A 22,713-nucleotide genomic window follows, 5' to 3' on the forward strand; every position below is an offset into this window, starting at 1 on the left:
AAGCTCCAATGCATGATTTAATAAACGGGGGAATTTCATACACTGTCACGATCAGGAGCCTATCTTGTCAGATCTCGAATCTGACACTATTTGAACGGATGAAATTAACTTAAAATTGTTAGTAAAATTAGGACAAACTTGAAACAAACTAATACAAAATGAACAAGCTATGCTTTAACTTGCTTCCAAAAGGATATAACTACATAATTGACATCAGCTGAAACATATGCTAAGATGCCACCAAGCAAACAAGTAAAATAAATCAATCAACTTATAAGTATGGCACACACAGAAATGTCACATTCAGCTCTTTGTGGAAGCACCGAGAATTAGCTGGTATTCTGGAAATGTTTCATTTATTCGATCGATCAGGTTCTGTGATAGCATCTTTCCTTGCGCTAGTACTTGGTGCTGCTTTACTAGCGATCTCACTACCGACAGTGCATCTACATCATCTAAGTTACCTAAAAAAGCACTCATAAAAGTATATAAAACATCAGGAATATAGACCTATTTGTGAAAAATGTGTTTTATTTGAGAGAGCGAAGTATATGTCACCTAAGTCTATAATGTAGTCGTCGTCATCTACATCCTCTTCACCAACAAAATCAGTAAGATCCTGAGCTGCCGCTGCACATTTACTCAGAAATTCATCTTGTGTCTCTTCCAGCACCTCATCCTCTGTGTCCTGATTTAATCCCACATTCTTTTTATTTTTAAACAAGTCCCATGACCACCTTTACTAATATTCTCTTTTCCTTTTTTCTTTTTTTAAATTTTACTTGTGGTGCATTGTTTGTAACTAGATTTTCAATACATTAACAATATGGTTCAACTAAGTTCATCTTTTACTATATCTGAGTACACAACATAAGATAAGATATTCCCTCATTTGCATCTCCTCTTTGCTAGCTTGATTGGTGTGTAGTAACACATCAAGAACAAATCAAGGTTAGATCGTAGACAAATTGAACCCTAAGTTAAGATACATTTGTATAGTTGAGGGCAAACTAGAGCTTTAAAATGAAACACGTTTATAATCGATCACACTTTTGGGATAGGTGAAGATGAGTTCTGGTACCAATACGTAGCATAAGCATACTACCATTTGATTTTGGGAAGCAAATCTGCTGCGATTCCAAAGGATCGCAGGGTTCTGCAATTCTCCCAACCATTCATTTATTGGAATGCACAAATCTCGAAAGAAGTTAGTTTTTGTGCATAAATCTTGAAACATATGAACGGTTGGATTAGAATCGCAGGGATCCTGCGATCCTTTGGAATCGCGGCAGATTTATTTCCTTGATTTTGTACAAGCCCAAATTATTACCTCCTAGAGAGGTAATTAGTTGAATTTTACTTCACAGTAATATATCGTCAATACCTCATCGTCGTCATCCTCATCTTCTGAGTCGTCATCATCATCATCATCATCATCAGTTTCATGTGCATCATCATCATCTGCAGAATCCTCCTGGAGGTCATTCAGGCGAAGGGACACCTCCATCATTGCCACAAAACAATCAAGTAACAAATCACTATCAGTGGCTGACAGCATCAGCAGACGCTCTACCACCTTCGCCAATGTCAGCACTGTGCACAATAAGCTCTCATCAAATAATGCTTTGTTTTAATCCAACAATTTCAAATCTGATTGGTTATGTCAAATTTTGGAGCAATAATTACTAGGTTATGTCAAATCCTTAATGCTAAAGGCATGTTTCTATATTTGAATGATATAACAGCTAGGACCAGTACCAGTACACTGCAACAAAACTTTTCTAGGCTAATGAAACTATGAACTATAGAAGCCAATATCAATTATATTCCCAAAGAAGCATACCAGCTAATTTAGCCTCAGTTTCGGTGGAGATACCGCTTCTTGAAATAAATGCCAATTTGGACGCCCAATAGAAGGACCCACCACTCTCTCTTTGTTCGAAAATTCTCTCAATGCATTCAGGATAGAGCAAATAACATGATGAAATGGCCAAAATAAGAGCCCTTGCTACCTCGGCCTTCTTATCTGACAGCTGCTTGAGCCGCAAAAATGCAGCACTAGCAAACTGAACAGCTATAGTCTGTCTCAAAGGCTCGTTTTCCACCACAATTTCAGGCCCGTGCAACAACAAATGCACACATGTGCATGCTCTCAAAGTGGCCGATGTATATGCATTGATTCCTTCGGAAACAAAACTGGAAACACCCTCAATGAAAGAGCTGGTTATGATGGTATTAGAGTTCAAATCAAATTTATTGAACAAATAAATGGCTTCTTTGATAGTATTGAAAATCCCTTGGTCCTCCATCTCCTCCCAAGCATGGTAATCGGCGATGATGTCAGCAAACACAGCTAGTAGTTCTTTGACCTTGAATTTCCTGGCTTCCCCAGGAGAATCTGTGAATTGGATTATTAAGCTGAGTAACATGGAGGCATCATTTATGGAGGATGGAGGCGGTATAACAGCTTCTTCTCCCTTCAAGAGAAACAATCAATGAGAAACAGCTTAGATGCTTCTTATATGTTAATGGTCAGTGCTTTCTGTTATCAGAACCATGACAGAATGCAGCCATTAGAAATGCTTACATTTCTTAGGGTTTGGTAAATATTATTATGGGTTAGTGCATTTTTAAGCAGTGTTTAATTTAATTCATCTAGTGATGATGCATGTCAATGCAAGCCCTAAAAGACGGACTAGGGATTTGGATAGGAACTAACAGATGAAGGGAAGGGAATAAATTAATTTACCATGAGTTCCACAGGCATCAGCCAAGCTTTCTGTAGTAGGTTTGAAAGCACCAAAGCAATATCTGTCATTTGTTGCTTGGAATCATCAGGCATAACAGCAACCCATGTTTGAACCAAGACTGCCAAACAAGCAATACCCTTCTCTACCACCTGCAGTAACTCTAAAATTACATACTTCTATCTTCATTTTAAATAACACAATACTAAATTTGAAGTTGTGCAGTGAAGGACCTCCAACCACTCAGCTAGGATGCTAGAAACACAGGTAATTATTTCTTTGTATTTATTTGTGAAAAAATGTTTAAACTTATCATTTTAACGCTAAGCCCAAAAACTGGGATAAAAAAGGGTCTCGCAATCCTCGAAAATATGATACCTGCGGCCAAGGCTCGGGAATAGGGGGGATAAGATAAGAGAGAGCACTGGCAATTGCAGAGACTATTCCCGGAACATGCATTGCAATATTCTGTTGACCTGACTCTACTATTGAGGTGATCAACTGAAATAGGATAGATGATTCATTCTCATCTCCAGTTCCTACTCTGCCGACTACAGTTTGCAAAAAAGATGACCAATCCGATGGGAAGTGTTCGTTCTGTCAAGCACAATATTCACAAAGACTGTCAAAACACTGATATGAGATGACCCCATATGCGGCCAGAGAAAATAAGAGGTCTCACATTCTTTAAAAGTGCAGTTACCAGAATATTTGAGCCAGTACATGCTAGTACCAGTACCAACCAATTGTACTTAAATGGCACCAGTTTTGAGCTTTCAATGTGCAGTTTTTTCTCTTTATATTGATATCTAATACTTCATCAAAGAAGAAACTTACAGCATTACAACTTTCTGCTGTTGCAGATTACCACACGAGCTGTTGATATGTTAAGATCTACTATTCAAACTATAAACCGAACCAATGATCTCATCCTCATGAGCCGTGCATACTTAAAGAACTTTCAAGTATTGAAGTGGTACTGGCACAAGATTAAGAGGCAAATAAATGAACAAAGTACCTATTACAATTAACTTAATCAGTTCAATTTTCCGCCTCTTGATCTTGTACCAAGAAAAATATTTCAAATTTAAGATCTGCTTCACCAGCATATTGCTTGTGAAGAAGATAAAAATCTACAGCCCATATACATTTTTTGAATTCCTGATTTTGAAATAACAACACAATACAGGTTTTGGCAACTAACACTAAATGTTGTGATACCATAACCTTCCTATTAAAAGGGGTTCGTGTTGTAACAGGGTTAATATTCTCTAGTTCAAAACGAAATAGAATAAAAACCATTTTATTACATCAAGGAGGCTAGCAAGGGCCCCAGCTGCAGAGGCGCGGACGGGATAGCAATTAATTCCATCAGTGTCAGTTGTAACCAATGCCATTGTCAGTGCATTATAAATTTCTCCACTCATAGTCTGCACCAAGCTGAATCAGTATTAGATTACATATATAGCATATAGAAACTTAATGTCTTGCAATATGCCTGGTAAAAGGTCTTGCAATGGTATTAGTATATCTGACATTTCTCTTTTTCAAATGATTAAGGTTAAACAATGATAGGAGGGGATTTTTTAGCATCTGTCTAACAAAGATACCTGAGGTAAGCATGGTGCAAGTTCGCCAAGTAACCAGTTTGATGTGGCAACAAGATAAGGAGTGCATTTGTGCAGAAAATACAATGGCAGGACCCGGCTACGTATCAGAGTGGCCGCATAGTCCGATGCTTTATCTTTAAGGAACTGCTAGGATAAAAATGTTGTTATTATGCATTGAAGCTTGCAACCAGTTCTACAAATGCTGGCTGGAGGAAAAAAAAAAGGAGATGGCAAAAGAAATACTAAATGCTAAATTATAGGGGCAAACGGGATAATTTCCATGTGGCATAATATATTGAACCAACTCAAACCAATATTTAGCTTATCATGACACCTATGTTATCTAGACGTGTTTTCTCTAGTCCTAATTTAGGGAGGAAATTGCATGATTAAGGCAAAGCAGAGAATTATTGGGGACTACTGGACTAAAATGAAAAAACTTCTAAACTACAGAATAGTAGAATGCTATCTTACCATGTGTTAAATAAAATTAAACCCTTGGATTGGAAATTTGGATTTGATTGCATTTAGTTGACAGAAAGACTAAGGGTATAGTGAACTAAATAGGTAGATCACTCGTGCAAACTGCAAACTCCAAATGAAACCAGTAACATAGAACTTTTTAATTTTACTTCTATGATAGCAATAGAAAGGTAATTTGTTGTAGAGAACTTACGTCTTGGACACCACCGTAAGCCATTAATACACCATAGTAACTGCCAAAAGTAGTGTACAATATCATCAAATAAGACTTATTCACACAAAAAAGCATAACCTTTATTTGCTAATCTTATTTCTCCAAAACCTCAAAAATAATATGTAAAAGTATACAAAATGAATGTTAGATGCACGAATAAGTTAGCATCAGAACGGAGTAGGGATCTCATTACTGGTTCCTGTGATTGTTTGTGCCTTAAAGAGGATGTTTATCACAGGATTCAAATACTTTTCTGTTGCTATACATGCTATTTTTATGTGTTACGGTTCAGACAAAATCATTTAGCACGCATGGACAAATAACTGCCGCATGTTTTTCTTTGCTTTCACATACTCTTGCACGGTTTTTGACAATGTTTCCTCCCCGTCTGAAGGAATAGGGAACTTGGACAAGAAGGGAATAACAAGAAGTTCGCCCATGGAGCTATTCTGTTGTTTCTTTTTGTTCGTATCTCCTTTCTTACGCTTTGAAGCTGCTGGTACAGTAGGTGGGCCCTGCAATTGTACTAGTAATAATTAGTAGCTGGCCTTGCATAAATCCTATATGCATAAAAGCTCTTTCTTATTCCTAAATTTATCTGTTTATCTATTTTTGGTATTTAGCACTTTAAGCTGGTCGTGATTCACAAGTAATTGACATAAAATATCAAAAATAATTAAATAAGGACTAGGACCTTTGAGATAGCAATGACACCAAGTAAATTTATAGCACTTTTTCTGGCAGTGAACAAATCTTCAGCAGCCCATCCTGTTGCTTCATCCTGTTGCATACAAATTTAAATTTACATCATAATTACCACATTATAAAACAATACAAAAATTTACTTTCTCCCAACAATTAAATGAAGTTTGCATTTGCAATTAAGAAGTGTTGGATCTGAAAACATTTAAACGAGAAGGACTGCAGTTCTAAAGAACTACAGAGCAATGTTTGCGCATGCATCAATTCATTTTCTGCAATAGTCATATGCATGTACATGCCAATAAAGCAGTTGATACAAATAAAAAAGACAAAATACAAAGACACCATACCAGCTCACATGGAAGATTTTTTCTTATGTATTCCTCAGTATCCTCATCCCATTCAGCCATATCCTTCCAAGAACAAAGTGAAAAGGAACATCAATCTTGTAACCTTTTCTTGTTTGATACAACATGTTAGTTGGCATTTTGCCACCTAACCTTCAGCAAAAAAGGACCATCAATATATTAAAAGCAAAAGGGATCAACTAGATGCATCTAAAAAAGTTAAATATTTAGTTTAATTGAGTACTTGGTAATAAGCAAAGTACTATGCAGAAAAATAATAAAATGCTAGAAACAGCTAGAATACAGAAAAGTGCTTAATTAGAAGTTACGAATACTTACAATGATCCAATTAGCTTCCAACTTAATATGCTGAAAATTTTAAGCATCTATAATACAAAATATAGAATTTCATAAAACAAGTGGAGCTAACCTTTTGGTTCAGTGATAAAGCAGGAAAGATTGCTGAATCCAAAAGTGTTGAGAAATGAGAGGAAACAAGCCTCCAACCCTGCAATGCAAGTAAAAACCAAAATAAAATAATTATAACAACACAATATACTGCCAACTACAAAGTAATAACACAATTTTAGAGTTAGAAATACGCCTACCAACTGAAAAAATAACAAATTATACACTCAGCGCTTTCCTTAATCGGTTAAGAGATGTTGATTCCTTGGTTAAATTCAATTAGAAACTCTTTGCCATGGCTAAGTTTAAATAAAGAAAGCTGTACTGTATGTAGTTTACTGGTACAGTACTATTATACCTGCTGGAGCAGTAATCCAATTTTCAAAATTACATCAAATTTAAAATATTTTAGTAGTACTTAATAAGAAAATCTTACAGGTCCAGTTTCTAAAACATGAGAGATCACATCAAATGACAGAGATATGATCCGGTCTGACAGTGAATCAAGTACCTGTTATTGTAAAGAACTTTTTAAGAACCATATAAAAAGATAATAGATCACACAATAGATATCTCAGTGATACGACATTCGAGGAAAACTTACCCCTATATGAATACTTTGCCTGGCTATGTTGATTGCACTGTTTAAGATGCTCCTCAACAGCCTAAAAAGCAAAACATCACAAAGGCTTCAAACCAAGTATTGCACTTTGTATTACTGCTTCATAATTTTGACCAGCAAACCTACTGATTAGTATAGATGTATATTACCAGTACCCGAGAAGGAATAAAACAAAAGGTGTGGTCAATTTAGACCTTAATTATCAACCAATAGGGCAACTAGTCCCTAGTTTAACTATTTGCAATGACACACCTCCAATCAGCAACAGCAATTAACCAGTAAGGAAAAGAGGGGGGAGGCTGGCTATCAGCAATAAAGCATGATACTAATACATTTTGGTTGGAAAAAAACTGTCCTAAAGAACTCAAAAAAAAAAAAAAACTAAAAGAATACATATAGAAACTACACACTTGTCAGTGTGCTTTCTGTGTCTGCAGATCAAGGTGCAAAATATGATTAAGCCTCTCTTTGCTATCTTCAGCCTCAGTTGATATTTGTCTGACAAGGTGCTGTCTAGCCTGAGAGCATCCAATATGCGCAGTAAATCATGACAAATAGAAGGTATGACTTGGGTTAGACCGCTTGGCATATAGGATCGCACCTGTTTGAGTAAAACTTAATTAGTAGCACCTTTACAAGGTTCTGACTCAATCTATAATCCATCAATGAGTTGTGTCAGATTGATTTCGTTTCGAATCAAATTTTTGGATATCCAAAATGCTGAGATCTAATCCAACCACACAATAAGCCAACAAACATTATTTTGTTACAATGTCCAACTATTCAAAAAGAAGATGATATCTTACAGAAAAATACAGAGACTTGCATAGAATAAGCAGTGCTTGCTCGTATTCCCCTTGTGTGCCATCATTAACTGATAAAACCTATTGCCAAAACATGGAAACAACAATGAACCAGAGATCTATATTTATAATATATTAATAGTACTTCTACAAAATAAGGTCTGGAGATATCCACGTCTATAAGAATACCTTGTCAACAAAATGATGAAATGTGGCTTGCAAAGGCGCAAGAATTTCTGATGCGACCTGCTCCAACTGTTCTGGGACAGGTTCTTTAGGAAGTTTCGGATTCAAAAAATACTGTACATCCCAAAGGTACATTGTAAGCATTAATCATATCAGGAAAGCAAACTAACTGAGAATATCAAAGACAATTCAGGCTCTATTCCCAGTTTAAAAGTCAAATTAAGGCGTAATTGCAGTGACATATAGACATGGGACCCAGTATTGTAATCCTATGAAACACCCTAGAAAGGTACCTCAAGGTAACTGGATTACATTGATCCAGAAACAGAATAAATAATATACCCAACTGGCATAAAAAAAACTTAACAGAATCTGAAGCAATGCAAAACTTTCAAACTTAAGCAGTACAGATAGTTAAAAGTAGCAAAGACAGATCCCATAACACACCTGAAAAGGTCTGGTGACTGCTTGAAGCACAGTAAGGGCATTCAAGGTGTTCCACTGAGAATATCCAGCCCCACTAATGAGGTTGCTATTCTCAATCACCGCTTTTAATTGAGGTACAAGCTCTGGCCATGAATTCTCTCTCACAAAGTCCTTTGTTATGACTAGACGAAACTGAATAAACAAGAAAGGAAATTGATAATTGAAGCATTGAAGCCTAATTATTCAGAGAGTGTTCTCTAAACCCTAAAACCCTTGATTTCATCTTATATGTTATAGCGAGAATGTTGGTGTTAAATTTCAAAAAACATTGAAGCCTAATTACATCGATTGACTGGGTAAAATTGAAGCTTAGATTAAGAATTCAGATATGAAGAAAAAAAGATATACATACAGCTTCAATTAATACTTTGAGAACTGCTTGATCCGCTTTGAGCAAGGCCACGGCAAGCTGATTTCTAAACTCTTTGTGGGTTTCAGGTGAGAACAGTTCTCTGTCTATGTACCTCCTGACCAAGTTCTTTAGATATGTTGCAGATGCTATTCTCAAACCCAATGTATCGCCATCTAATAAAATAGAAACTAATTTTTAAGTTGCTAAGCGGTAGAAACAGTGAACAGAGTTTGAGGAGAAAAGTAGAAATTAGTGAACCTTGGGCTATGGCGAGGAGAGAAAGCGGGAAAGCAGGTAAGGCGGAGAGACGATCCAAGCCGTCGGCAGAAGAATCGACGGTGGCCTTGTCGTAGAAGCTCAGTGTACCCGTCAATAGACGACACGTCTCGCCAATCAAGTCCTTGCTTTCTTCCATCATCTCCATTCTTCTCTCTCTCTCTCTTTTTCTCTCTTTCAGAAGGAAAGAAAGAAACCCTAGTCAAGCCCCCCCCCGATCGAATTCGAAACGAGAGAGGTCTCTGAAGTATCTCAAATTTTGAGTTTAGATCTGGACCGTCTGATCAGAATCCGAGCCAAGGTTGAATGCACGAGGTTCATTTAATATTCGTGTCAAAACAGATCTGACGGTCGAGATGTAAAATTGTAGTTCCAGTTACTGTAGGTGATATGACATAGGTAGTAGTGTTGGTGTTTTGGAGGGAAAGAGATGTTGCTTTTCCAGTGGAGGTCTCTGAAGTAACTCAAATTTGAGTTTGGATTCGGACCGTCCGATCAGAATCCTAGCCGAGGTTGAATGCACGAGGTTCCTTTAATGTTCGTGTCAAAACAGATCTGACGGTCGGGATGTAAACTTGTAGTTTGAGTTACTGTAGGTGATAAGTATTAGGTAGGAGTGTTGGTGTTTTGGAGGGAAAGAGAGGATGAAAGTAGAAAGCGGCGCGCCGGATTGATCGATGCCTTTCTACTTTTGGTAATGTTAGGCGAAATTTTGTACAGCCCCTTGTACCTACTTGAATTTATATACTTATCTTTTTAGTTTCTAATCTAATCTATAAGAAACACTAATATTTATCCAGCAAGAATTTAAAAAAATATCTTTCTAATTTCTGATTTAATCTATAAGTAACTAGGGGATGGCAACGAGCTGGGTCCAGCTTGTAATCGACTAGTTTATTTATCAAGCGAGCTGGACTAAACTGACTTTAGGAGTTCAGGTTGAAATTTCAGCTTATAATCGTCACGAGCCAGCTCATGAGTTAGTTATGGCTGGACCTTGTTTTGAGAAGAAAATAAATTATACAAACTTTTTGAACCGAGCTAGACAACATGAAATGCACATGAACTTATACAAATTTACAAATTTATACCTAGTCGAGCTAGGTCCCAACTTGAACTCGTTTAATTTGGACCGACCCACTAATGAGTTGGCTCGTTAATAGCTTGGTCCAACAACGAACAAATTATTTGCAAGCGAGTCAGATGCTTTGCCACCTCTGAAAATAACACTAATATTTATCCAGCAGAATTTTAAAAAGTACCAACTACTTTTTTTTAGAGAAAATTTCGGATGTACCCATTCAAATATTTGAAATAGCCAATTTTTTCATCAAAATACCATAATATTCAATATCCCCATACAAATTTTAAATTCTTTCTCCTATCCCCATTTATTTATTTTTCTTTTTATTTAATTATTTTAAAATTTAAAATAACCATTATGCCCTTTGTAATTTAAACAGAGGTGTCCAGTCCTCATTAATTTTTCTTGAACATTCTTCATACGCTGTAAGTCGATCTCTCCCTAAATTGCTTGAAGAGATCCCCGTGTGGCTGTCCCGCCCCTCCTCCGTCGATCCCCTCATCTCGCTCATCAAAAAGACATCTCACCTTGACACGAAATCTGAGAGAATACTAGTATGGAGCCGGTTGCTTCTCTTCTGGGTAACGACCTCACCGTTGAATGGCAAATACCAATCAAGCACATACTGGCAATCAAATTGGAAGAAATAGAGAAAATATTCACATAAGAGAAGGATAATCAATTAATCATACATCTGCAAGGTAAATTGATGCCTTATTATGATTAATTATAATTTTAGACCATAAGTGAGGTTGAATCATCTAAATTTCAAGGAACCAGTACCACTATGTGCCATTAAAGCACTTATAATCAATCAAAATTAGACCATAATAGTTTACAAATGCAAAAATTTGTTTCATTGACCTGCTAAGAAGAATTGAAAATAATTTGTAATGGACCTGCTAAATAGAATTAATATTGAGTATACTTTTAAGAATTTAGTGAAAGTTAGAGTGAAAGTAAAAGAAATAAAAGCAAATAGAATTAATATTGAGTATACTTTAGGGGACTGATACACAGGCACTGGTATTGACAAGTTTCAGACTCGTTACAACATCGAGAAGACACAAGATAATCAACTGGTATGGGAAGCCTTGGTTCAGGTACTAGAAGTGCTCAGAAAGTGGACTGGTACGTGCGAAGACCGGTACTGCTGCGCTACGAAGCAGTTACAGCTAGAACAATACTTAACATGGGATACGTTTTAAGTGTTCTGAAGTAATTTTTTCTTTGACCAAACTAAAAATACTATCCGGACAGTGTGCAACTGCAGATTTTCTGTCATTATTGTGCAACTGCAGATTTTCTGGACCAAACAGAAAATGGGATACATGATTGAAGAACCAGTTTTGAAATTTGCTCTTGTTTGCCTTTTACTTTGAGGAATGTCAGGCCAAACACCTATGACTGATTTGCACCAGTTAGGTGCCTACAATGCAACATATTGAATCTGATTTGGGGAGAGACGTTGGAGAAAATAAATTAAGGAGAAGGAAAAAGAAGGAGACGTGGGAAACGTGGTCCGAGCGCTCGGGCAAAAAACGCTGGATACTCAAACAACCAAAGTGTGGAGACATGAGGAGAGAAGTTGGATTTCAGAGAGGAAAGAAGGAAGAGAGGAAGAGTTCATACAAAAAATAATGGATGTCTCCATTTAAAATTAGAGGGCATATTAGTCAATTAATATTTTAAAACAATTAAATGAAATGTTAAATAGTTAAAAGGGGATAGAAGAAAGAATACTAAATTTGTATGGAGATATTGGATATTATGGTGTTTTGATGAGTAAATTGGCTATTTTAAAAATTTAGATGGGCACACTAGAAATTTTCCCTTTTTTTTATGCAGATAAATAATGTTTTAAATTTTAGAGGAAAAGGTTTTCTAATATTGTCAAAAAAATTTAGTTACCACCTCAAGCTTTTAAAATTTGTATCTTGTCACTATTTACATAAAATTCAATACTTATCAGGTCTGCACACCAACTTTTTTTTCTTTAATATAACACTAGCTGAATTAAATAGGATTAGTATATATTAAATTATTTCGTTATATATTAATTCATTTATTTATGTGGTAAGTAAATACTTATCAGGTCAACTATTAATTTATTCAATACTTACAAGGTCAACTATTAATCGGTATAATTGATAGATAGCAACCATTGAAAGGGATTGCAAATCAGTTCAAACTCAACTGGCATCCACTGTACTGTTGATAAGGATTGCAAAACATATTTATGTAGAGTGTGGCTAATATAACATCAGTGTCATTTCAGTTTATATTACACTAACTCTAAAACCTATCAAATCAAGTTCAAATGGTGAATCCAAACCGTTCAAATTGATCTACTTCATTAGTTGTGCGTTTACATGTAAAATTTATAAGTTTTTGAGTTTATTTGGTATCAAGTCAAGCGGTCAAATGTTTGAGTTTTTAAGTTAATTTTAATACATTCATTTTTCAATTTTTTTGCCGCTTGATTTGATACTAAAATAACTGGAAAATATAAAAAGTTTGCATGTAAACGCATCACTCATAAAGTAAATTGGTTTGAATGGTTTGGATTCACCATTTGAACCCGATTTGATAGGTTTTGGAGTTTGTGTTATATAGATTGAAATGACACTGATGTTATATATAGGAGAACTACTGTGTTCTTAATTTTGACCACTTGATAATCTTTTTATTTTAACAATTTGATTTTATACTAATTAATTAGAAAGCTTACAATTTTTGCATGTAGATATATTACTCATAAATAATGGATTTCAACGGTTTGAATTTGTCATTTAAAGTCAACCTCATGGGTATTAGAGTTGAGTTCACAAAAGAGCTCAGTGAACTTAAAAACTCTTTATATGTAGGTCTCTATTCTTATATCAAGAATGCAGATGTCATGAGTTGTCAACGGATTTAATTAAAAGATGAAATTTCATATTAAATATCATTCATCCAATCAGATATTATAATTCTATGCATATTTTTATGTCTCTTTACGTGTAGAAATCTAAATCTATTTAACCATGTAGTATTCACATGCAAATTGTATCATCTTTCTGATTGTTGTGATCTCTTTCTATTTTTTAAATATCATTTAAGGAATAGATTGGTCATGTCTTTATTCGTCATTTTTCTATTTTCTACATCATTTAAGGAATGTTAATGTTATTAATGTATTTTATTTGATATTTTTTTATGAAAATATGTTGAAAAGATTAAAAAAAATACATATCACTTAATATATTATTTAATGAATATTATTTATAGAGAAAAGGTTTCTGTCCACAGCCTTCTGTCCACATTTTGTCCACAGTGCTATTTTTGGATAAGTCTTCTAACTGTTTTTCGAATTGCCTTATATAAAAACTTTCCCGACTTTCTCCGTTATTTTCCCTTTTTGAATTGACGATCTTTCTCCCGTCTCTTTCCTTTTTTTTTCAATTAGCCAAATTAGCGATATATATCTCCTTTCTAAATTAGCGAAATTTTTATTTTTGAATTGACGATTGCTTTGAAAATCTAATTGAAGCAGGAGGATGTTTTCTCAAGATCAAGCAGGAGGATCTAATTGAAGCAGGAGGATGGCTTTGAAGATCTGATTGAAGCTCATTTCAAAAAGAAGAAGATCAGATTGAAGCACTCTACGGTCATAGACCTCAGCGAAGCAACTAGTTGTCGCGACGGCCGTGACAGCCCTGATTTCTCACGAAGATGTACGGATTCGAGACTTGTAACTTCAACATAGATGAGAACTTACATGATCTATACGATTTGAAGATTCGTGACTTTTTTTTTGAATTTTTTATGATCTATGCTATCTAATTATGATACGATTTATGTTGAAGTTAACTATATCTTTTAGCAGATAGCATAGATCGTTTCTATATGAATCGGAAGATTGTTTTATGCGATTTATTTGATCGGATCTGATCCTGATTTGAAGTTTCGCTTCCACCTCTTGTAACTGACTTTTTTATTTGAATAAAAAAAAATACAAAAATGATCTATCTGATTACGATCGCATCTCAATGTCTGATTTGAATTTTATAGTATTCATCTTGTGATATGGAGTATTGATCTATCTGATCTATCTAATTTTACAATATTTATCTTGTCATTTTACAGTATTCACCCCGTTAATTTTACAATATTTATCTTGTGATTTTACAATATTCATCTTGTGGAAATCTGGAGAAAAGAGATGATAGAGAGGCGATATGGAGTATTGATCTTGTCATTTTATAGTTTTCACCCCGTTAATTTTATAGTATTCATCTTGTGGAAATCTGGAGAAAAGAAATGATAGAGAAGCGATATGGAGTATTGATCTTGTCATTTTACAATTTTCACCTCGTTAATTTTACAGCATTCATCTTGTGATTTTATAGTATTTATCTTGTAGAAATCTGGAGGAAAGAGATGATAGAGAGACGATATGGATTATTCATCTTGTCATTTTACAGTATTCACCTATTAATTTTACAGTATTCATCTTGTGATTTTACAGTATTCATCTTGTGAAAATCTGGAGGAAGGAGATGATAGAGAGGCGATATGGAGTATTGATGTTGTCATTTTATAGTTTTCACACCGTTAGTTTTAGAATATGCATATTGTGATTTTACAATATTCATCTTGTGGAAATCTGGAGGAAAGAGACGATAGAGAGGTGATATGGAGTATTGAACTTGTCATTTTACAGTATTCATCCCATTAATTTTATAGTATTTATCTTGTGATTTTATAGTATTCATTTTGTGAACATTTACTAATGTTTAACAATGTAGTTGTGAATAGTTGGTGTATTGATGTTTTATAGTTTACATCTATTAGTTTTATTGTTTATATCTTTTAGACTATTGAAGTTTGTACTATGTTTATCTCAGTTTTTTTAGTATTTTAGGTTTCAGATTTACAATTTTATAGTTTGTATATATTAGTTTTATAGTTTACATTTGAGAATTTTATAGTATTGAGGTTCTACAGTTTATATTTGTATGTTTTACAGTATGTGTAGTGTTAATTTACAAGATATAGATGTATGTATAAATATTAATAATTGAAGAAAAAAATTATGAACTTTAAAAAAAAAAATTAATTAAAAAAATAATAATTTTGCATAATTTCCAGGGTTATTTTGAAAAAACTGCAAGTTTGAGAAGTGGTTCAGTTTTAAAATGTTTTAGAAGGTTTTAAAACTGTCATTAACTGTAAGTTAGAGAAGTACATCAAGTGGTCCCGCAGCAAGTACAGTTAGTTTGACAAGTTGTGCAAGTTGCAAGTACACAAAGTGGTCCCGCTGGATGTTATAATTTTAAAGTGTGTGTTTGTATATGATTCGTTATATGAGATTACAGTATATAATTGAAATTTTATAGGATTCGCGCAAGTCAAATTACAGTTTTTTTGTGGACAAACTGTGGACAATTAGAAGCTTCCTTATTTATATGTAGATGTAATTTAATATGTCATTTAGTCTATTTTTTTTTATAAAAATATATCAATTTATATGAAATTTTTTATTCTCTTATAATATATTTCGGTTACACCACAGACAATATTAATGTGTGTAAAACAAAATTGTTTGGTGCATTCACTTTTGTGATTAAATTTTTTTAACACAAGTTAATTAGAAGAATTGAAACTAGATTATAAATTGTCACACTATATTACGAACTCTTAACAATATTATAAATGTAGATTATAAATTGTCACACTATATACCGTATCAGGCCATCTTTGATATGGACCATAGATTTCATATCGGATGCTTTATTGTTAACATTTACTGCGTACGGGGTCCTGTACACGGATGTCATGTTACCACAGGTGTCAATTTTTTTCGTACTATACGAAATGGACGGTTCAGATTGGTCTTCGACATGTATTTAGACGTGCACATTATAGGTTGTCACATGTATTTAGACGTGTCTGAAAGTGTTTAGACGTAAATATTGTCTACACGTACTATATATATAGAAGTCAAATTCCTAAGCTCTATATTCTTGACTTCAAACAAAAATATAAAACCAAATCAAGCTTTTATTTTTCTCGAATATTTTTCCTGTGTTGTAATTTATTTTCTCTAATTTTATGTGTTATATTGAATTGTCGAAAAAAAATTCGTTACATGTAGTAATTGAGTTAAAAATATAAAATCATTTTAACATTAGAAAACTTAGTCAAAATAAAATAGTTATTTTCCATTTGATTATTTTTTCAGCAATTAAAAAGATTTCTGGAAGTAGACAATATGAATTTTATGACGCATGCAATTTGGGTGCAAACTTAATTAATGAGCTAATTAATTAATCCGTATATTATGGGTCGTTGGTGACGTTAATCTGTGCCATGATGACACATGTACAATTGGTAGGTTACGATCGAACGGTCATCAATTGATCAATTCAGATTTTAGATTATTCAAAGATAGATAAAAATTTCTATAAAAATAAGTTTTGAAAATCCAGAGATAAATAATTACCTATATATCCTGGCTCATTCAATGAATGTGGCTCCGCCATTAATAAATAAAGCTTCTTCTAAATTTAAACACAACATGGACACGTGAATGAAGACACCATACACGGTGTATGTGAATTTAGCATGAAAACACAACATGGAATTTGTGAATTTAGCATGAATCTCGAAACGAAGTACAATAGGTGTATGGTGTCTTGATTTTCCCTATTATAATAAGTACGGTACCGGAGGGGATACAAATTCCACCACATTGTGTGTTTGCGTGTCTTCTTCTGTCTAAAAATAAAAATAGAATCAGATCGATTTTCAAACTATAAAAACAAACACGTTAAAAGAATCGATCACACAAAAAACACATACAAGTAAAAAGCCATCCGCATCCGTTGTCTGCTTAATGTATGACTAGTATCGTGCCCGTGCGATGCAACGGGTCATATTATAAGAGAAAACACATATTTTTATTAAAAAAGAAGCATTCCAATAAAAATTATTATTATTTAAAAATTGAAGGACATGATCTTTGCAGAGATTTTATATTATTCTGATTTTTTACAAAGTTACAAACTTTAATAAATCAATGGTACTGCTACAAAGAGAAATTTCCTCAAAAATTAAGTGGAAACCAAATCTCATTATACTATCTATTAACATTACAAGACTGTAATGGTAATTCATTTTTAGTTGTTGTTCACTATTCTAACAACTAATATTCAAAAATTATTTCGGGGATAATTGAATGAACCAAAATTTTTGTTCTTTTCATGAAAATGTAGGTCTAAACCTGTTATGTATGCTTAAGAATTTTCAAGATTTTAGGAGACTTGAAGCTATGTTTTTATGCATTTTTCTAGAGGTGTTTTAGGAAAACAACTTGCTAATTTAAGATTTTTTTTTTTTTTGAAAGATGAGATTCAAATGGATGTTTAAAATAGCAGAAAAATACTAAAAAATACAAAATCAAATGACGGCATCACTTTACCTACCCGAGTGAGATGCCATTAAAAAGCTCCCCATTCTTCTCCACTTCCAAGGTGGCAGTTTCTGCATATATCTACACCAACATCTATCTATATGGTTCTGCAATTACTTTTTTGATATTTTACATTTGAACTTAGAAATCCCGCAAGTAATTTTTTTTCCAGTATAATGGAACTTGTCATAAGAAACTAAATTTATAATATTTAATAAAACATAACATAATACAGCCAATCACTTAAATTCATACCCTTTCCAAGATTTTTTTTTTTTTTTTGAGATGAAACCCGTGGGTATATTTTATTTTACATTGTCACTTAGGAAAAAGAAAAAGAAATAAATAAATTACAGTACAGGAAAATTAACAGACTTTAGATAAAAAAAAAAAAAGGAGAAAAAGCCCAACATTTAAATCTAAACTAAAAGGTGAAACTAAACACTACCCTCCCGTTTCCTTTTTTCAAAAGAAAAGAATGGGGGTCTAATTGTAAAACTTCCGTTAGCTTCTGACAGCTCCCTGTTTATCAGAAAAATCTGAGAACTCTTCCGATCCTGTACCAATTTTACCAGTAAAAACATCTATCTGCTTGTCATTCTTCGGTGAATCTGTTGGTGCCGTTCTGTCAGTACCCAGACTCCTCCATTGATCCATTGTCAGTATTTCCTGGGACATCAATTGTGAAGAAAGTTTCATCCAAGACTGATGAGACCTCTTGGTGTGTATCCAATTGGGTTGTCGTTAAGATCGCTGTGTGTTGCCTCGTTCGTCTTGCCCAATTGGCCAGCATATGAGGGCCTTTAAGAGCATCCCTGGTAACATGTGTAAAAGAAACAACAATAAATGAAAAAAAGCGAATCAAATATAACATAATTTTTTTTTTTTCAAGTATCATTGTCAGTGTAGATAGTATTCAGAGCGAGGTAGTTGTAGATAGTTACCAGTAGGAAAAAATATTTAGTACTCGGATATCCTGGAGAAAAAAAAAACTCGTCTTATTTTTTAGCTATCAAAACATGTCTTCGTGTTCTGACACAAGAATCATTTTCTTTCTAATAAATTAGAACCAACCATACAATAAAATGCTTATATTCAACAAGGAAATTGTGCAAGTATAATTTTTTTACTATAATATCTAAGTTCATTTTCTCACCGGCCTCAATTTTAAAATTTTTGTAATCAACAGAAGCAAATATATCTGAGACATTACAACATATATAAACCCTATCATATGTTCTACAATTAGAATTACCAAAAACACATACAAAATATTTATCTAAATTAAAACATCAAAGAAGGAATTACCGTACCAAGAGCATAAAGAACATTCCAGCAGCAAGGCATGCACCGAACCCATAGTATCATGCTTGTGCGTTGCAACGGAGATATATTATACAAAGGAGAAAATTTCTCATGAACTTGTAAAATTCCAATAGTCACTTCCTTCATAAAGAAGATTGAAATACAAATTGAATTTAGCCATTTTCTAGAACTATATTGTGCTAAAATCACTGAAATCAATAACTTTCCAAAAACATTACTATTGGATCCAATAACATTACTGCATCTACACAGCATATAACTTTCTACACATCATGGATCCAATAACTGTCTACATCATCTACGCAGTAAACCCCGTGCAATGACTGTCTACAACTCTACATCATGGATCCAATAACATTACTGCATCTACACAGCATATAACTTTCCAAAAAAAATGCAATTACCTTGCAACCAGGTGCAAATCTAAAAGGTAAAGTTGAGTGCATAATGTCAGATAGAGTTCATTAAGCACATCCAGAAAAGAAGAGACTTGAACAAGATAAGGAGTGATGGTCCATGTCTGGAAAAAAGAAAGAAAGAGTATTAGTTAGAAACAACACACCAGTAACAGCACTGGTATATAAAAAAAAATCCCTATATTTTGCACAACACACCAGTAACACATGACATTGTAAAACTGCACAAAAGAGAAACCCATTTCAGGTTATACTGTTATGAAGAATATATATTTAGATCTTTGGTACAGTATGTCTGTATCTTAATTATATTACTTGGCATACACCATGAAGAATTAACCTGTGGAATGTGCTTTGCACATCTAGCACAACTGTGTCGGTATTTGTAGTACCACTAATTAAATCCCGTACCAGTTCCTGTATACACAGAAATATCACAAGTTCAGGTGATTGTGCAAAGATATTAGCAATGCAATCAAAGGGAGCACCTGATGCGCTTAAGCACAGAGGCAAAGCAATTTTGATATTGGGTAATTGTGTGTAGCCCGGGCTAGCGCGGTTCAGGAAGCAAGTACCGTTTGCACTTAACAACATTTGAAAAGCGCTAAATCATGTAAAGGTAGTATGCAATTTGTGACTAATATGCAATTTAAAAAAAATACATTATGATTCTCATTTCTTTAATAAAAAATACAATCCAAAGGTTTAAAAATGCATAGAAGTGATGTATGAACATACCTAGAGGTCTACTCAACTTAATTTCAAACATTTTATTAAGGATTACATCAAATTTAACTGGTCAACTCACAGTTGACTTTTTTTTTTTTTTCAGATCCTAACTATTTTGATTATTCCTATTAATGTGTTTGTCCATAAATTCTATAAAAATTCTAAAAAATGTATATGACTATGCTTGAAGTAATGTATAAATGTCATTGCCAAATTCCAAACATATTGGGAAAAAAAGAATTTTGAGTGTTATGGACATTTTTGCCCCTGTGAAAGCAGCAACTGTATACTTTGGTTTCAATACTTTATTATACTGATTTCTTTGAACAATAAGATGTATATTATCCAAAATTAAGTGCAGCAGAGGTTGAGAGCAAAAAATTTAAAGGAAACATGAAAGTTTACTGAATTTTTTTGTTTTAAGCTTGAAATCACGACTTTTATTAAAATTCCTTTATTAAACCATACATCACATACCAGCAAAAACTGAATATTACCTTGACACTACAAACATTACACTATTAATAGTAAGTCTATCAAATTAATGTGGTGACAAGCTGTTTAGGAACAGGTATTAGAAGAGTAAATAAACTGTAATTCTGTCAAAAGGAATACAAGTAACCTGTGGTGGGCGGTCCATATTAGAAGAGAAATTATGTGCAATACCTCTCCTCATTGGACCTGATGGACCTGCTGAAGGGGATGCAAAATATTTTGAGAAAAATGATATATTGCCCCCGGATCTGTACATTCAGAATGCATCAATTTGGCAAGTAAAAAGACATTAAAAATAACCTATATAGCTACAGCTCCATAGTAAAAAATAAAAATAAAGTTTCATTAATTATAGTCTTCGACTTTGATATTATGCTCATCAATGCATAAAAAAACCAAACTTGGTACTTGATAAGAATTCTCAAAAAAGCAAGAATTCATAATCAACCTAAATGCGGGTCCATTAGAATTCCTATGTAATAATCTCATCAAGGATAACAGAAATCAATTATAGTTCCACATATACCTATTAAAAGTATGATTTTACATAACAAACCAAATTTAGACAAAACCCTAGGTACTCAACAAGATCAATGGAAAAGAGAGATGGATGAATCGGGACCTGAATCTTGTCTTGGCATCGTCGATTGTGTCGCTGCTCTCTACTTCGATAGTGATCGTCTTCAGTTAGGGTTTTCACGAAAATATGCATCTTCTCTCTCTACTCCTTCTCTTCTCTCTCTACCCCTTCTCGTGCAAAATAAGGAAAAATATTGTAATCAACTATTGTAATTGAAAAATAATAAAATATGCATGATATAAATGATAACAAAGCGTCTCCTTCACACTTGTTGTAACATCGATTGTTTCATGGTATGCACTTTACGAACCATCTCCTGAATATTTTTGTTATGATTCAGTGGATTGATTCCTCTTCGATTTCTTCATTTAATGAATAAAAAAGCATAACAAATTAGCACATAGTCTACTAACTGCTAATCTTTTTAAATAACTTGTATAATGCCTCTATTTTACTTACACTAACTGCACACATAAATGCACCACCACTGTTAGTGACAGCTTTCAAGAATTTTTCCTTATTAAACAATGAAAAGTTACGACATAATAAGATTTATACATTAGAATATTCAGTTTTTTTTCCCTTCACCGTTATGTTTGAGCCAAACTGTAAGAACACATAAATTTTCAAAATTGATTTCCTATTAGTACAAAGCACTTCAATTAAGCCCATACAGAGGCACCTTGCACTTCGTACTTTCATGAATTGCTGGTCTTTGAGCGAATTGGATTCACTTCTAAACTATGACAACGCAAATATACTAAACCAAACACAAGCCAATCAATGAACCCAAAATGAATACTACCTCAAAACTTACCTAACCATCAAATCGGAGGTGGAGGGAGCGCCGGCGCTATGAGCAAACACAACAAGAGGCGCCTTGTTCCCTTTCTCGTTGCTATTTTCTACCTCTTTCTCATCCACAGGAGGAGTAGAAAGAGGAGGCGGTGCCTCATCGGCGGAGTCGCTCTTACGACGGCGCTTCGAGGGGGGTGGCTTCGGAGCCATTGGATTAGATCAAGCGGATACTCGGATTGTCTGCTTGTGGGGTCAGGCCAACTGATCCCAAGCGAACCCGCACCGTTGCTCCTTGATACTGATAGAGAGAGAGAGGTTGCTCCTTGATACTGATAGAGCGAGAGAAAGAGAGAGATGGCTGAGGCGAGAGAGTGAGAGAGATGACTCAGGCGATTAGTCTTTTTTTTGTTTGAGAAGAAGGTATCGGGGATTAAGTTTTCTTTTCCTTTCGGAAGAAGGGATCGCTGGAAGAGGCGCATGTAGCGGTACGTGTAACGGGTATAATTTTAGCTAATTTTAGATTTCTACGTATATAAAGATATATTTAATCAAAGAAAGGCAGATCATTTGTTTAGATGACTCAGATTCAATCT

At 34.1% G+C, this 22,713-nt stretch overlaps 1 protein-coding gene and 1 long non-coding RNA gene across 11 annotated transcripts; both read right to left on the reverse strand.

The window, feature by feature from the left end:
• Positions 1-155: 155 nt before the first annotated feature.
• LOC144563597 (ARM repeat superfamily protein) lies at positions 156-9,452 on the reverse strand. Its single transcript, XM_078313083.1, has 21 exons — positions 9,219-9,452; positions 8,961-9,133; positions 8,570-8,740; positions 8,126-8,236; positions 7,940-8,017; positions 7,544-7,734; positions 7,116-7,176; positions 6,948-7,022; positions 6,534-6,611; positions 6,107-6,169; positions 5,749-5,835; positions 5,409-5,569; positions 5,034-5,073; positions 4,358-4,501; positions 4,058-4,177; positions 3,126-3,344; positions 2,750-2,899; positions 1,844-2,477; positions 1,385-1,593; positions 559-688; positions 156-464 (listed from the first exon to the last, which is right to left on the reverse strand). Exons 1-21 carry the CDS (start codon positions 9,382-9,384, stop codon positions 304-306), a joined length of 3,222 nt encoding a protein of 1,073 aa, XP_078169209.1. The 5' UTR covers positions 9,385-9,452; the 3' UTR covers positions 156-303.
• An 8,100-nt stretch (positions 9,453-17,552) lies between these two features.
• Positions 17,553-22,513, reverse strand: LOC144563413 (uncharacterized). Of its 10 annotated transcripts, XR_013514349.1 has the most exons (7): positions 22,140-22,513; positions 21,365-21,489; positions 20,870-20,990; positions 19,859-19,935; positions 19,507-19,622; positions 19,090-19,222; positions 17,561-18,591 (listed from the first exon to the last, which is right to left on the reverse strand). It is a non-coding gene; the product is annotated as an uncharacterized LOC144563413 (long non-coding RNA). The 10 variants fall into 10 exon arrangements; XR_013514360.1 differs by having other exon boundaries at positions 17,553-18,591; positions 19,085-19,622; XR_013514356.1 differs by having other exon boundaries at positions 17,557-18,591; positions 19,090-19,622; positions 21,365-21,492.
• Positions 22,514-22,713: the final 200 nt, after the last annotated feature.

This window comes from Carex rostrata, chromosome 1 (genome assembly GCF_964058835.1).
Source record: "Carex rostrata chromosome 1, lpCarRost1.2, whole genome shotgun sequence".
Taxonomy (NCBI): domain Eukaryota; kingdom Viridiplantae; phylum Streptophyta; class Magnoliopsida; order Poales; family Cyperaceae; genus Carex; species Carex rostrata.

Excerpts from the sequence above, each read along its gene's own strand:
- LOC144563597 (XM_078313083.1), bottom strand. The coding sequence starts at position 9,384 with ATGGAGATGATGGAAGAAAGCAAGGACTTGATTGGCGAGACGTGTCGT. Across the intron at positions 8,741-8,960 it reads TCAAAGTATTAATTGAAGCT|TTTCGTCTAGTCATAACAAA; the intron begins GTATGTATATCT and ends TTGTTTATTCAG. Across the intron at positions 8,237-8,569 it reads CAGTCACCAGACCTTTTCAG|TATTTTTTGAATCCGAAACT; the intron begins GTGTGTTATGGG and ends TGGGATGTACAG.